Source organism: Stomoxys calcitrans, chromosome 5, assembly GCF_963082655.1.
Source record: "Stomoxys calcitrans chromosome 5, idStoCalc2.1, whole genome shotgun sequence".
Taxonomy (NCBI): Eukaryota; Metazoa; Arthropoda; class Insecta; order Diptera; family Muscidae; genus Stomoxys; species Stomoxys calcitrans.
In genome coordinates this window covers 40,216,577-40,232,485 of record NC_081556.1, presented here as the reverse complement: position 1 = coordinate 40,232,485, position 15,909 = coordinate 40,216,577, and the positions used below count along the sequence as shown (strand labels likewise).

General features: G+C 37.4%; 1 protein-coding gene across 1 annotated transcript; it reads right to left on the bottom strand.

The window, feature by feature from the left end:
* Window positions 1-3,890: 3,890 nt before the first annotated feature.
* LOC106080923 (protein peanut) lies at window positions 3,891-15,526 on the bottom strand. Its single transcript, XM_013242528.2, has 2 exons — window positions 13,100-15,526; window positions 3,891-8,178 (listed from the first exon to the last, which is right to left on the bottom strand). The coding sequence occupies exons 1-2, from the start codon at window positions 14,697-14,699 to the stop codon at window positions 8,144-8,146; spliced, it is 1,635 nt and encodes a 544-aa protein (XP_013097982.1). The 5' UTR covers window positions 14,700-15,526; the 3' UTR covers window positions 3,891-8,143.
* Window positions 15,527-15,909: the final 383 nt, after the last annotated feature.

The window sequence follows — 15,909 nt, the reverse complement described above, 5'->3', positions numbered from 1 at the left end:
TCCAACAACTATACCAAGTACGGTCCAAATCGGTCTTTAACTTAATATAGCTCCCATATAAACCGATCTCCCTATTTGACTTCTTGAACCCTTACCAGTCGCAATTTTGGTCCGTTTTGGCGGAAATTCTACACATAGTGTTCGGACTATGACTTCCAGTCACTGTGCCAAGTACGCCCATAACCTGGTGCAGCTCCCATATAAACCGCTCTCGACGATCCGAAATATATAGGAACCTTGTTCGGTTCCTATATATTTCGGATTGTCGTAAAATTTTAAAACGATTTAACGATGTCCGTGTGTCTATCCGTCTGTCCTTCCGTCTGTTGTAATCACTCTAGAACCATCAAAAATTGAGATATTGAGGTGAAATTTGGCACAAATACATCTTGTTGATGCACGCTGGTTAACTTCTTGAACGGACCAAATCGGGCCATATTTGGATGTAGCTGCTATATAGACCGATTTTCCGATAAGGGGTCTAATGCCCATAAAAATATTTATTTTTCATTCGATTTTGCTGAAATTTGAAACAGTGAGTAGCTCAAGGCTTCCCGACAACTGAACTGAATATGGATTAGATCGGTCCATATTTAGATATAGCTACCATATAAACCGATCTCCCGATAAAGGGTCTGAAGCCCATAAAAGCTTTATTTTTTATCCGATTTCGCTGAAATTTGGAATAATGCACAGTTTTAAGCCTCCCAACACCCGACCCAAATATGGTACAGATCGGACTATATTTATATACATCTGTCATATAGACCGTTCTGCTGATAAAGGGTCTGAAAGCCATAAAAGCTTTATTTTTTACCCGATTTCGCTGAAATTTGCAACAGTGGGTAGGTAAAGACCTCCCAACATCTGGCCTCAATATGGTTCCGATCGGTCTAAGTTTAGATATAGCTGCCATATAGACCGATCTGTCGATAAGGGGACTGAAGCCCATAAAAGCTTTATTTATTACCCGATTTCGATGAAATTTGAAACAGTGAGTTTTTCTGAGCCCCACGATATCCGACCTTAATATGGTTCAGATCGGTGTATAATTGGATATGTCTGCCAAACATACCAATATTTTGTTCTACAAAATTGAATAGTGACATATATTGGGTTGCCCAAAAAGTAATTGTCGGTAATATAGTAGTAATATAGTCGGCGTTGACAAATTTTTTCAACGGCTTGTGACTCTGTAATTGCATTCTTTCTTCTGTCAGTTATCAGCTGTTACTTTTAGCTTGCTTTAGAAAAAAAGTGAGCGAAATTTTGTTTACATTTGTTTGTTTGGCGTCAATTTTAAATGGGTACCACCACATGTATTGAAAGAAATTCATTTAACAAACCGAATCAACGCTTGTGATATGCGCCTTAAGCGCAATTAATTCGATCCGTTTTTAAAACGAATCATAACTGGAGATGAAAAATGGATTGTTTACAACAACGTTAGTCGAAAACGATCATGGTCCAAGCATGGTGAACCAGCTCAAACCACTTCAAAGGCTGATATCCACCAAAAGAAGGTTATGCTGTCTGTTTGGTGGGATTGGAAGGGTGTGGTATATTTTGAGCTGCTTCCAAGGAACCAAACGATTAATTCGGATGTTTAATGTCAACAATTGGACAAATTGAATACAGCCATCAAAGAGAAGCGACCAGAATTGGTCAATCGTAAAGGTGTCATACAGGGTGGCTGATGAATATTGCTACAATGATGAATATTGCTACATTTTTTTTTCGGTGTATGGAATACATTTTTCTTTTATTCATGTTAAATTAAATTATTAAATTAATTATTAAATTATTATTAATTAAATTAATTAATTAATTAATTAAATTAATTATTAAATTATTATTATTAAATAGAAAAAAAGTTATTACATTTTTTTTTGGTAGCGGCTTTCATCAGCCACCCTGTATTCCACCAGGACAACGCTAGACCGCACACATCTTTGATCACTCGCCAAAAACTGAGTGAGCTTGGCTGGGAACTTTTGATGCATCCACCATATAGCCCTGACCTTGCACCATCAGACTACCATTTATTTCGATCTTTGCAGAACTCCTTAAATGGTAAAACTTTCGGCAATGATGAGGCTATAAAATCGCACTTGGTTCAGTTTTTTGCAGATAAAAGCCAGAAGTTCTATGAGCGTGGAATACTAAATTTGCCAGGAAGATGGCAAAAGGTTATCGAACAAAATGGCAATTATATATTTGATTAAAGTTCATTCTAAGTTTTATTAAAAATGCATTTACTTTCTTTTAAAAAATCCGCAATTACTTTTTAGGCAACCCAATATATAAGACCACTCATAGTCCGTGCCGAATTTGGTTGCTTAAGTTATCCAATTTTCACCGGATTGTGAAAAAATGGGATTTACAAATATACCCGAGGTGGGGGGTATCCAAACTTCGGCCCGCTCGAACTTAATGCCTTTTTTACTAGTTTTGTATAAATTTTTAGTAGCATCTATGGATGGGGGGTTCCCAAGATTCGGCTTGGCCGAACTTAGCACGCTTTCAATCGTTTTTTTTTTAAACATAGTTGGCCAGTAATGCATCATGTGTATCGAAGAATGAATTATTCAATTCTAGTTCTAGTTCTAGTTTATTTAATGCAATTAAAATAACTTGCATAAATTACAAGGAAAAAAATTGGAGCAACGAGGGTATCAGTGAAGAATGAGAACAACATGCGATTTGTTTTCTTTTTTATATATTATTTAATATTTATTAAATTTTTATTATTTGTTGTTTTTGCCGTTGTTATAATTTTTTCTTTTTTACAAAGTAAATGTAAACATTATGTTTCGTTTTAATTTTGGTTTTATATTTAAATCGGTTGTTTTTATCAATTTATAATTTATCATTTGTTGTTTCTTTGTGTGTTGTTTTTCTTCTTGTTTTGTTTTTGTTTTTGTTTTTTTGTATTATGAGCAATAATATTATAAATATTTATATAGTTTTAATAATAGTTATATAAGTAATGTATGTATATATGACAGTTTTTGTTGTTATTTGTGTTTTTTTGTTTAATTTTTGGTGAAGAGACTTGGGGCGTGTGGGGTGAGGGAGTTTTTTTTTTTTGTTTTAAGGGGGGGTAGGTGTTTAACAAAGCTAACTAGAGACTTAAACAATTATTTTAATTATTTCTTTACGATTATTATTGGCTTAAAAAACTGTAGTTTCTACAAGAGCTACAAAGAGGCTTAATTTTTGTTTTTGTTTTTGTGGCTGAAGACAGTGTTTTCATATATGTTTCGTTTGGTTTTTATATTTGTTTTCTTATCTTTTTTGGAATTTAAATTTAACTTTGATTTTGTTTGTCCTTGTGATTTTTTGTTTTTGTTTTTATGACTAATTAGCAAAATTTTGTCACATTTAAATAAATGAAAATGAATTGAAGTCATCTTTTCATTTATGGCTAATCGATTTTTTGTTTTATTTATAATAATTTTTTGTATTTTTAGTTATTCATACATTTTCAAACTTTTTATTTTTTTTTTTTTTTGTTTCTCATGTCTTTATACTTTTTTAGAGTTTGTTTCGTTTCCTTAGGGTTTCTCTGCTTTGTTAATTCCTACAAAGTTTTTAATTTATTTTTGTTTTTGTTTTTATTTTATTTCCATTCTTAGTTTTATTCTTTCCTTAGTTGTTATGTTTCTCTAGAGGAGTTTTCTTTACCTTAAACACAAATATTAAAGTATTTAAAATACATTTGTTTGAGTTTACAACTAAATTTTACTTAATTTAAATATGGTGGCAAAACAAAAAATTGGCAAATTAAAAAAATTACAGAACATGTGTTTGATTAAACTTCTTTAGAAAGAAAAGCTAAGCGGCAAAAAATCACTAAAATGTTGTTTCGAGTTTGCTAATCGCCAACTCACCAAACCAGCTGATTTCATAGAAAAAAAAACAACTGATTTTCATGTATTGGTGAACTCGTCGAATGACAAATCTTAGTGGCTTTGGCAGTAATAGTCAATACCCGAAAGGTAAGTTACTCGTTTGTAAGGTTTTTGTTAGTTTGTTTCATCAGCTGTTTTCCACAGTAGAAACAGCTGATTTTGACATGTCAAGCTTGGGAAAACTGTTCGTTCAAATGGCACATCATTAGTGAGTTTGGGTGTGAAACAATGATTTATGCCAAGGCGGATTAAAAAAGGTGGTTTTACCAAGGCTGCGGAGTCTAGCTCTGGACTCCAACCACGAGTCTAGGTCGGAGTATTAAGCCGGATTTGGAGTATTAAGCCGGAGTCGGAGCATTAAGTCGGTGTCGTAGTATTAAGCCGGAGTCGGAGTATTAAGTCGGTGTCTTAGTATTAAGACGGTGTCGGAGTATTAAGTCGGAGTTGGAGTATTAAGCCGAAGTCGGAGTATTAAACCGGTGTCGGAGTATTAAGGCGGAGTCGGAGTATTAAGCCGGAGTCGGATTATTAAGTCGGAGTCGGGGTATTAAGCCGGATTCGGAATATTAAGCCGGAGTCGGAGAGCGGTTCGGAATCGGGGCAAGCGTGCTCAACTCGGGGCCAAAGTCCGACTTCGGCTCAATAGTCCGACTCCGGCATCAAAACTCGACTTCGGTTCGTATTCGAAGCAAGCGTGCTCAACTCGGAATCAAAGCCCGACTCCGACCTCAAAAACTCGACTCCGGTCGACTCCGCAGCCCTGGGTCTCAAAGCCAGTCAAATTTAACATTATTATGATGTCAGATTTTTGTTGCAATTCTCTTTGTTGTTATCTTCTTTCTCGTCTATTCTCTGCTCCTGTATGCCAGGGATGGGAAAATCTACACTTTAGTACCTTTTTCTGTACTATTTCCAGCGGAAGAGTACTGTAGTAGCCCCGCGACTGAGTTAGTATCTTTTGATGCACACAAAATTTGTTAAGTATTCGAAAATGTCAACAGGATTACGATTGCATTGGTAGGGTCTTTCGAAAATAGTTGTCCTCTTCGTGAAAGGAAATCAGCCCAAGAAAAACCCTGGACCTGGATGATCAGGGAGATTCGCAATATTGGGAAAGAGACAAATCTCAGTGGCTTCGGCAGGAACAGTCAAACCCCGAAAGGTAAGTAACTCGTTTAAAAGTTTTTGTTCGTTTGTTTCATCAGCTGTTTTCCCCAGCAGAAACAGCTGATTTTGACATGTCAAGCTTGGCAAATTTTTTCGTTTAAGTTGCACATGAATGGTGAGATGGAGGCGGATTAAAAAAGGTGGTTTTACCAGGGCTGTGGAGTACTTGACTCCGACCTGGTCGGAGTCCAAGTCAAAGTATTAAGCAGGAGTCGGAGAGCGGTTCGGAGTCGAGGCAAGCGTGACCAACCCCGACTAAGGTTATTAATCCGACTCCGGCCTCAAAAACTCAACTTTGGTTCGTAGTCGAGGCAAGCGTGCTCAACTCGGAACCAAAGTCCGACTCCGGGTCAATAGTCTCACTCCGACCTCAAAAACTCGACTCCGGTCGGCTCCGCAGCCCTGGGTCTCACAGCCAGTCTGATTTGACGTTATTATGATGTCAGATTTTGTTTGAATTCTCTTTGTTGTTATCTTCTTTCTCTGCTCCTGTATGCCAGGGATGGGAAAGTCACTTTTTTAGTACTTTTTTAGTACTATTTCCACCCGAAGAGTACCGTAGTAGCCCCGCGACCGATTTAGTATCTTTTGATGTACAAAGAATTTTTAAGGTATTCGAAAGTTTTCGAGTTTCTTTTTACAGACAATTTGTTCTTAATTTAGAGAACGCATCACGCTAAAATAAGGATATTCGCTTGTTAGGCGATCGAATCATGTCCGCCCACTGTTGAATTTGCCGTATGCGGGTCGTTTGGGATTTTAATGGCCCTCTAAAAAGCTATGTGAGAGGAGAGGGCCCCTGACACTTGACACCCAATTTCTATATGAGAATCATATTCTACTCCCAAATACTTTTCATTTTGATCCCGTATTGTACCTATTGGAGGTCACCGTAGCGAAGAGGTAAACATGTCCGCCTAAGACGCTAAACGTCTGGTTTCGAATCCTGGCAGGAACTTCAAAAAAAATTTCAGCGGTGGTTATCCCCTCCTAATGCTGGCGACATTTGTGAAGTATTTTGCCATGTAAAAACTTCTCCCTAAAGAAGTGTCGCTCTGCGGCCTCTCTTCGGACTAGGCTACAAAAAGGAAATAACTTATCATTGAGCTTAAAATGGAATCGGACAGTTCTCATTGATTTGTGAGAAGTTTTCCCCAGCTCCTTAGTGGAATGTTCATGGGCAAATTTACATATATTGGTCGTTTTGTAGGGTTTTGGATTGGGGTTATTTGACTCAAAGTGTGATCTGATTTCTGTTTTTGGGTTACTATCATCAATGCACAAAAATTCGAATAGATAGAGGTTTACCAATAGCTGATGTATATCTCCCAAAAATGATGACCCTCGTCTTCGATTGGGGTTATAAAAGGTGATTTTTTAGCTATTATCATTTTGTCAACACTAGTTTAAACAGAAACGTGCGTGATGTTTCGTGTTTTGTTTCACTGTCAAACATCTTCAGTTTGGTCTATAATTTATTATCAAAATGCGAGCTCTGTTAAGAAATTTCATCGCGCGCTTCTTCTTCTTCAGATACGAAGCTCGTTTTTGACTCAATGTGTACGCAAATAAGCAAACTTGTCGATTTTGGAGTGAATATCAGCCAGAAGCATTGCAAAAGCTACCAATGCATCCAGAAAAAATCAGTTATGTGCGGTTTATGGGCTGGTTGCATCATTGGACCGTTCTTCATCAAAGATAATGCGTATCGTAACGTGAGTGGTGAGCGTTGCCTTAAGATGATATCCAACTTTTTTTTTTGCTCAAAATGCAAGAGCTTGACATGCATGACATGTGGTTTCAACAAGACGGTGCCATATGCCACACAGCACGCGTTACAATGGACTTATTGAGAGGAGATCGGTAAGGCAATATTTTTGTTGTTTTCCTTTAAACCCCGTTTACACTGCTCATTAAATTTAATGGATCGAGATTTAAAGGATCGATCACCTGTTTTCACTTTAAAAAATCAGCTGACGAGAGCCTTAAATCCGGATTTAATGAGTAGTGTAAACGGGATTTTAAAGTCATGAAGTCATGTTGAACACTTAATGGGGAGTAATACGAGTATGGAATGTGAATTTCGTGTTTGTTAATTCTCTTCAACAAGCTTTAAATTTTCATTAAGCAATATCACACAATTTGTCATACTTTTCAAAGTTATTTGCTATTCTTTGAATAGAAAGCATTGAACAAAATGGTCTATAGCCGAACAATATCCAGCAACGGAATTTCAATTTTCATTTCCTATTTAAAAATTTCACTTTAATAAAAATTTATGATAAATTAGATCGTAAAGCAAATTTTTTTCGGTTATGCTCAATATAAATTAAATTTATCGTTTGTTATCGAAAAATTAAATACTAGTTCGTAAAACCATTTTTTTGGTTATACTCCATATAAAGTAAAGTTATCGGTTGTTATCGATTATTTTTTATTATTATTGGTTATCGGAAGTTATCGGTTATAAATAGTTATCGAAAGTAATTGAGTTATCAGTTGTCATCGATAGTTATCGACTGCTTTCAAAAGTTATATAACGACCACATGTTCATTTACTGCAATATACGTGAGTAAAACATGCGTTATCGATTATTATCAAGAGTGAATTTATTTCTGGTATTTTGTTTTTCTTTATATCGATAGTTATCGATAGATAAAATACTAGTTCTTAAAAGCATTTTTTCGGCTATTCTCAATATAAAGTAGTTATCGACTGTCATCGATTACTTCTTATTATTATCGGTTATCGGGATATCGATTGTTATCAATAATATCGAAAGTCATTGAATTATCGGTTGTCATCGCTGGTTATCGAAAGTTATCAACTGCTATCGAAAGTTATCTTACGACTACTTGCTCATTTACTCCAATATATCGTGAGTAAAACATGAGTTATCGATTATTATCGAAAGTAAATTTATTTCTGCTGTTTTGCTTTTTCTTTATGCTCAATATAAATCCTTACTAAAATTATTGGCTATTATGTCAAGAGTTATAGAACTAGTACTGTTGTTAGAGTAAAACTGCAGTTGTCAAGTGCTCTCGAGTGTTATCGGCAGTTATCGAAAGTTATCTAACGAACGCTTTTCGTGTACTGCAATATATAAAGAGTAAAACATGCGTTATCCACTGTTATCGAAAGTAAAGTTATCTAACTTCTACGGTTTTCTGTATGAATTATATGTAGATGTTATGGAAAGTCATCAAACGTCTGTTGTTTTACTTTATGCTCAACATACATATATACATCAAAATGTATATTTGCTGTGTTTTATTTAAGTGCTATACAGGGCAAATCACCATTTATCGCGTATTATATGTTATCGCGTGACATCGATAACTATTATTTTACTGATATACTGAGCAAACCATTATTTATCGCTTAATCACTGTTATGCCATGACATGGATAACTATCCAGTACAACTTTACACTGGAACTGTATCCAATACGCCGAATTTGAATTTGATAGAACTAAAATAAAACACAGCATTTAAACACTATTATCAAGAGTTATCTAACTGTTATTAAAAGTTATCTAAAGTCTACTGTTTTACGATGTACATGTTATCGATTGTTACCAAGTCTAAGCTACTCCTACTCATGAGGAAACACATTCTTCCAGAGATAGATATGCGGATCGACGACGTCGTCTTACCCACTAGAAGGCACGTGAAATACCTAGGGGTACGACTCGACACCAAACGTTGACGTTTACAGCCCAGACGCAGTACGCGGCAACAAAAGCGGCTAAGATAATGGTCCAATTAAAGCAATAAATGGCGTATATCGGAGGACCTCTACCAGGCAGGCGCAAGCTAAAGATGGAGCACTGCAATAGTTTTCTTTTATATGGAAGCTAGATTTGGGGTAAATCCCAAAGACCAGATGCAGGGCTAAGGCGCTGCTTTCGGTACAAAGGACCGTAGTTTTCGTCATTGCCGGTATGGTGTCAATAGACCTACAGGCCCCGAAAATATATGACATCAAACTGAACTCCCAACAGGAAGATATACGACAAGACACCCACGCAGAGCATTTGGTAATCAAGGTGGAATAATGACACGCGAGGCAGATGGACCTTTAAGTTTATCCCCGATAACAACAATGGATCGATAGAAAGAAAGGTAACGTAAACTTCTATTTGACATAGGCAATAACTAGACATTCTGAGCCTGCGCGGAATGGGAAAATGCAGCTCACCATTCCGCATTTGCGAGGAAGAAGAGATGATGGATGATGCAGAGCACACAGTCTTCCGCTGTCAACGCTGGCGCGACCTAACCTAGAATCTAATAACGAAGATGTGCAACTGAGAGGATAGCTGGAGAGCTATGACAATTGCAGTCGAAGTGATACCCAGATCAAAGAAAATAGACTCTGACGCGACATCAATGATATAGCGAATGCTGTATGGAGGGGGCACCTGGACGCAATAATACCAAGATGTATAGCGTATGTTCCTCGAAGTAATGCAAAAGTGGTGCCGAGGTTGTTTGCATATCCCGAGAGATAAGGTGGGTGCTTAGCCGGTAGAGGCCGAGAATGACATACGGCGAGAGGCGACATTACATTGTAATGCAATTTCCCACCTTAAGCTGGGTATGCACATCTAGCGAAATTTTCGTTTACAGCCAAGTCATTTATGTCGCCACTGAAAAATAGTTGTGTAAAATACAAGATGGCGACAAAAATCGATTTACAATTTAGCCCTAACTTTGATCATTGTTGTCTAGTAAAGTACATATGTGCTGTAAATAATCGTTTTTACGTGAAGAAAATTTCATTTGAGCTGCGTACCTGCAAGCGAAATTTTCGTTAACGGTATCGCTAACGAAAATTTCGTTTAGGATATGTTAATGCATTTCTTATGGTAACGAAAATTTCGCCAGAGGTGCATACTGTGCCTTGTGCAAAAAAAAATAAAATAAGAGATACATATGGGTGTTTTATTTACCTATTAAGCGGATTTTCTTGCTTAGTTTGTGTGCTATACCCGATTAGCTAAGCGTCTATTCTTTTCGCCGTGTACTATCGCCGTTTATTTAAACAAATGGTGTCATCATTCAATTTGAATGACAAAACTAAAAGAGGAAGAACGCAACATGAACGCAAGACATTTATGTCGCCACTGAAAACTAGTTGTGTAGAAAACAAGATGGCGACAAAAATCGATTTATAACTATTTATTTGCATATAAATTTATTTCATGTAGCATGGAGCTATTAAACACACATTTTCACTGGTAGTTGCAAAAAAACTTCACCTATGCCTATTATGTCACCCTGTTACGCAAAGGAAATTTTATTTGAGCTGCGTACCTGCAAACGAAATTTTCGGTAACGGTACCAGTAACGAAAATTTCGTGTAGGATATGTCAATGTGTGTCTTATGGTAACGAAAATTCCTTCAGAGGTGCATACTGGTCCCGGTCACGGGATAACTATGAGCATCACACAGGCTGGAACTTTGAGCTCCAATCTGTGTGGTGTTCTTCGCTATCACGAGAAGTTTAGATGGAAGCTACCGAACGCGTCCGCAGGTTGCGGATAGTGGAATGCTCCATAAGAAGTAGCTGCAACGACAGTGGCAGAAAATCAGCGGTATCGCGGTGAGATTCTCAGCCAGAGGCCAGGCGGCATTGGCTCTTGCATAAATACTGAATAATGACTGATATGACAAGAAGAGTTATTGGCGCCTTAAAATAACCAATGGGCACCCTGCTCCCAAGCGTTAGGTCCTTTGGATCGGAACGACCTTGCAGACCTACAGGAGCTTGACGAGGACCGCCATCTCCACATGAAAATGTGGTTACAACTACAAGGACTTTGGTCGAAATTCCTCAATTCAAATTTTAACCAATTTTCATTTCGACGACTTTGCATGCATACTCCGTGTGGTATAGGCAGTGATGCCAACTTATTGCTTCTCGTACTAGATTTGGTACTTTTTAGGTCACCAAAAAAGCGAAAGCTACCACCTAAATAGTGCGAAACGTAAAAAGGCACTAAGTGGACGCTTTTTGCATTTCTAGTTAGTGTTTATTTACCATTTTTATAAGGTTGAATTTTCTCCGAACAAAGCGCAGCTAAATGACAACTCTTCGTAGAAAAGTCTTAAATGGCTGAATACATAACCAATGTCGCCAATATTTAGAAAGAGGAAAATGTCAACTCAACATGTTTTCTGAGTGTCAACCCAGTATTTGAATTCAGACGATCTGATGGGTCAACCAGATCAAAGTTGGACGGTCAAAAGAAAACATTCAATGGGGATGCCACATTTTTTTGCGCCGATTTGCTCACTTGTTGTGATTTTCTGGGTTTTTTGACTTATTCATACTTCGATATAGCAAATATTTTTCGCTGAAATTATACACCTGTTGGCAAAAATGTCCAAAATTTGAAGTTAATGTTTTTTTTTACACTTTTTTACACAAATTTTTACTCTTTTTTACGCTTTTTATAATTTTGGTTACGCTTTTTTTTTTGGTAAATTGTTGGCATCACTGGTTACAGGGTATCAAAAGGTCAGCTATGCTCTAGAGCTGGCAAAAAATCGATGGCACAATCGATATTTAATTTTTTGAGTGAATATCGATAGATGTTTTTTCGATGGATACTATCACAAAAGTTAAATTTTTTGCAAAAATAAGCAATCTTTCACTGAATGTATCCTTTAAGATACATTGCGCCTATAGAGGGCGCAATTTTCATCCGATTGGAATAACATTTTGTACAATGATTTCCCTTATGACTTCCAAATGACGTTATTAACCTTGGTTTTATTTGGTCTGTGCATTGATATTGCTTCTAAATCGATATCCTCATTTTTACCTCTCATATTCGTTTGAAATATAGGTGAAGGGAAATTAATGATATCGATATGATATCGAGTTATTAAAACTATCGAAAATATCGAATGTTGCGATTATCGATAGTTTGCCAGCTTTACTATGCACTACTTTAACCCGCCCTTACTTGTTTAAACTATCAAAGATTGTGTTCCTTGGAATTTCAATTCTTGTTTCGCTTATAAATTCTACAGCAATAAGCTAAAGTAAAAAACCAAAAATAAAACAAAAATAAATATTATTTTTACTCTTTAAAGTATACATGTTTTGTTTTTGTTTATTCAATATTAACCAATTTTAAGAATTGTTTCAACTTTAAATATTGAAAACTTTTTTCCTTTATTTACAAAACTTTCTTGGATTTTTGTCATACTGCTACTCTGCTGCTAAACAACAAGTTAGGCTTAATTATCGTTTTACAAGAAGCAATGCAAAGAAAAAATACGCTAGAAGAGCCCTTAACAAAATTCTAATCTTGTACATGGTATGACAGGCTAGAGAATATTGCAAATATAACACACAACTATACCTAATAATATATGCTCGTAAGGATAAATGTTAAAAAATATATATTTAAAAAAAATACATAGCTTAAGTGTAATACAACTAGTTCCTAATGTTTTTTTTTTAAGAAGTAGGGGGAAGAAGGCAAAGAAGCAAAATGTTTAATACAGTACAAGGTGATAGCGCTATATTAAAAAAAAAAAAACAAAGTTTTGAGATTTGGCAGTAGTTTTTTTGTGCTTTCATTGTTGAAATTCCATATCTTATAGATTTTTTGTTGTATAATGAATTAAGTATCATTATTGTTATTATTTTCTTTCTAAAGAAGTTTAACTCTACAGCGTCAAGAGAGAAAACGGTTATTGTTTTTAAACAAAAATTTTCAAAAAGAGACCTTAAATACCTTTGGAAAACAAAATCAAGTGCAGTTTTTCCAAAATAAAAAGTATCAAAGAGGGCAAAAGGAACAAAGTTTGGTCTGTTGGTTTTTAAAAAAGGCAGGCGGGATGGTCGTGAATGTGTATGTTGAGGTGATCATGTATGTGTTTATGTTCGTGTTCTGGTTCGTGGGAGAAGGTTATACAAAAAATACTGTGCTTTTTTTAAATAGAAAACTAGACTTCTCTACTCCTCTTTAAACAACAAGCCTTAGAACAAACCCTTCTTCTTTTTCTCCTTCTTGCCGTCGACATTATCCGTGCTGCTGTTCGCGCCCAGGCTGCGTCGTTTCAATTCTTCCAAAGTGATGTGATTAACCTCCTCCCAATCTTTGCGTTCACGCTCAAACTCACGACGCTTCTCCTCCAGTTCACGTATTTGCAGCTCCAAGGTCTTTTTGCGTTCCTCATGGCGGCGGGCCAATTCGATTTCGGAATCTTTGAGCTTCTGCATTTTCTCTTTGACCTTCATGTCAAAGACCTGTTCCATTTCTGCCTCCATTTTCTTCATTTTCAATTCATGCTCACGCTTCTCTTCCTCCATTTGGGTCAAAGGATTCTTGTTGGACAGACGGGCCTTGCCATCGACCAAACCCAGCTCGGAGAGTTTGCGACATCTGTAGTTCTCATAGTGCACATTGTTGGTGACATCTTTCAGATCTTGCAGATGGGTTCGTATGACCATATTGCGCAGAGCAATAAAATCGCAGTGCGATAGATTCTCAACCTCCACCAAACCCCAAGGGTAGCGGCGTCCCCTTACCTTCTTGCCATCGGCCAACTCAACTATGGTATTGGCTCCCACCACCGCAAAGGGTACGCGGGTGCGTAGATTCTGTGTGGTCTTGGTCTCCTCCGCTGCATCCTCCAGCGTGGAGGGGAAGTCATAGATCTTGATTTTGTGCTGGGCAATTTCATTGAGAATTTGCTTTTTGAAGAGATGCACCTCATCTGGGGTCAGTGTATCGGCCTTTGCTATAACAGGAACCAAATTAACCTTATCGGATAAACTCTGCATGCAAGCAATGTCCAAGGGCCTTAGGCCATGGCCAGTGGGACCAATGAAATAGAGACAACAATGCACACGATTGTCGGGTATCTGTTTGCGATATACCCGAGATTCGGCTGTCAGATATTCCTCATATTTAGAGTCCACATATTCCAGAATGGGCACCCAACAATTGGTGTTGTCCACGCTGTCGCCAAAGCCGGGAGTATCCACAACTGTAAGGGTGAGATTCACACCATTCTCCTTTAACAGAACTTTGGTAGCTTCAACGGCCACTGTCTTCTTTTTCCTCAGCGAGGGCCCAGGATACTGTTCCGCATTGTAGATGTCCGAGAGAAACATGGAATTGATGAGTGTCGACTTGCCCAGACCACTGGCGCCCACCACCATCAGGGTGAATTCGAAGCCACGCTTGACTGCTTTGCGGTACACTTGGTTCGGCAGGTTGGCGAAACCAACATAACCTGCAATTTCCATGGGCTTATTACGTACTGGCAATGGAGGCTTTTGTTTTGGCTGTGTTAGCTGTTGCTGCTGTTGCTTTTGGTTCTCTTGTTCTTTCTCCTGCAATTCCGTTGTCAATTTGTTGGAATCATTGTGGCCCAAATTCGAGGAGGACGAATCGACGCTGGAGCCGCCATTGGCCTGCTGCTGTAGCACAGCGGCTTTGGAGAGTACACTGGAGCCGGAACCAGCGCCGCCTATGACGGGCAGGCTGGAGGGTTGCTGTTTGTCACGCAGGGCCAGCTGGGCCAAAGTGCTGGGTAATGAGGAGATGGCTCCATTGACATTCGAACGGGGGCTGTTCTGCATGATGTTTGTTGTTTTAGTTAGCTGTCTTGTTGTTGTTGTTACTGCTGCTGCAATGGATGATTCTCCTTTTTGTCGTCGTCGTCTTCGACGTCGCCGTTGTCTTCGTTGTTGTCGTTGCTTTTGTTGCGCTGTCGTTTGCGGTTGCCTTTGCTTGCTTTTGTTATCTCTGACTCTTACAAAACACAACACTCACACAAACTCATATGCCTACAGAGAAACACCACCAACACACTACACACACATTCACAAGGTATGAGGGCTTTTCTTTTTTGGAGAATTTTCCGTTTTCCACTTTTCTTCTTATTTTATTGCTTGTAATTGCAAATAAATCGTTTTTTTCTTCTTCTTCTTCAACTGCTTTTTATGTTTTGTGATTTTCTTTCAATCCTTTTTGCAAGGATTTTGTTATTTCTTTTCAATTTATTTCAACATAAAACTTTGCAACTTCTTTACTTTTTTCTGCCATTCCACACCATGTCACACCTAATTTTTTTGCTGTTGATATCGCTCTGGAACTCTCCCTTGCTTGACTCTTTTGTTGCTTGCTCCTTGTTTCTTCCTTTCTTTATCCACCGCTGCTACTTTTGCTGCTGCTGTTAATTTTAAGGTGGTGTATCTTTAGGCTATGCTTTTTTCCACTTTTGTTTTGTATATTTTCGTTATTAATTTTTGTGCTTTCGTTTCGGTTTAAGCAAATTTCGTTTAATCTTCACTTTGTTTTTTATTTGTGAGTTGGTTCATCACTTTTTTACTGCGTTCTTCAATTGTTTAATTCCACGGTTGGTGTCTTTAGTCTGTTAATTTCAATAGCATTATGAAGAAAAGTCAATTTGCGCTGAAAATGTTTTAAACATTCGCTCCCTCTCCATAATACTCTCCATAATGCATGCTTCACTTCGTATGAGTAAGAGTGAGATGGCTAGATTATAGATTACTCATCATCAGTGTTGTCAATTTCGATGTTATGCCAGATAGGCATTGCAAAAACTCGACATGAAAAAAATGGTGAAGTAACCAACTAAGGGAAACGCCTAATTAGAATTTAGTTATTTTATTAAAAATCAATGACATTTCTTTTCACATTAACCTCTAATTTCCCCAAACGAGTATAAAACTCAATAAGACCAAACCAAAAAACTTCTACAGATCTTCAACCCAGACAATTGTATATGGTTATCAATATCTATAACAACAAGTATGAAATACCCCA

Coding starts and splice junctions, on each gene's coding strand:
- LOC106080923 (XM_013242528.2), bottom strand. CDS start 14,699: ATGCAGAACAGCCCCCGTTCGAATGTCAATGGAGCCATCTCCTCATTA. Junction 8,179..13,099: donor GAAGGAGAAAAAGAAGAAGG/GTTTGTTCTAAG, acceptor TATATATTGCAG/TACACGAAAAGCGTTCGTTA.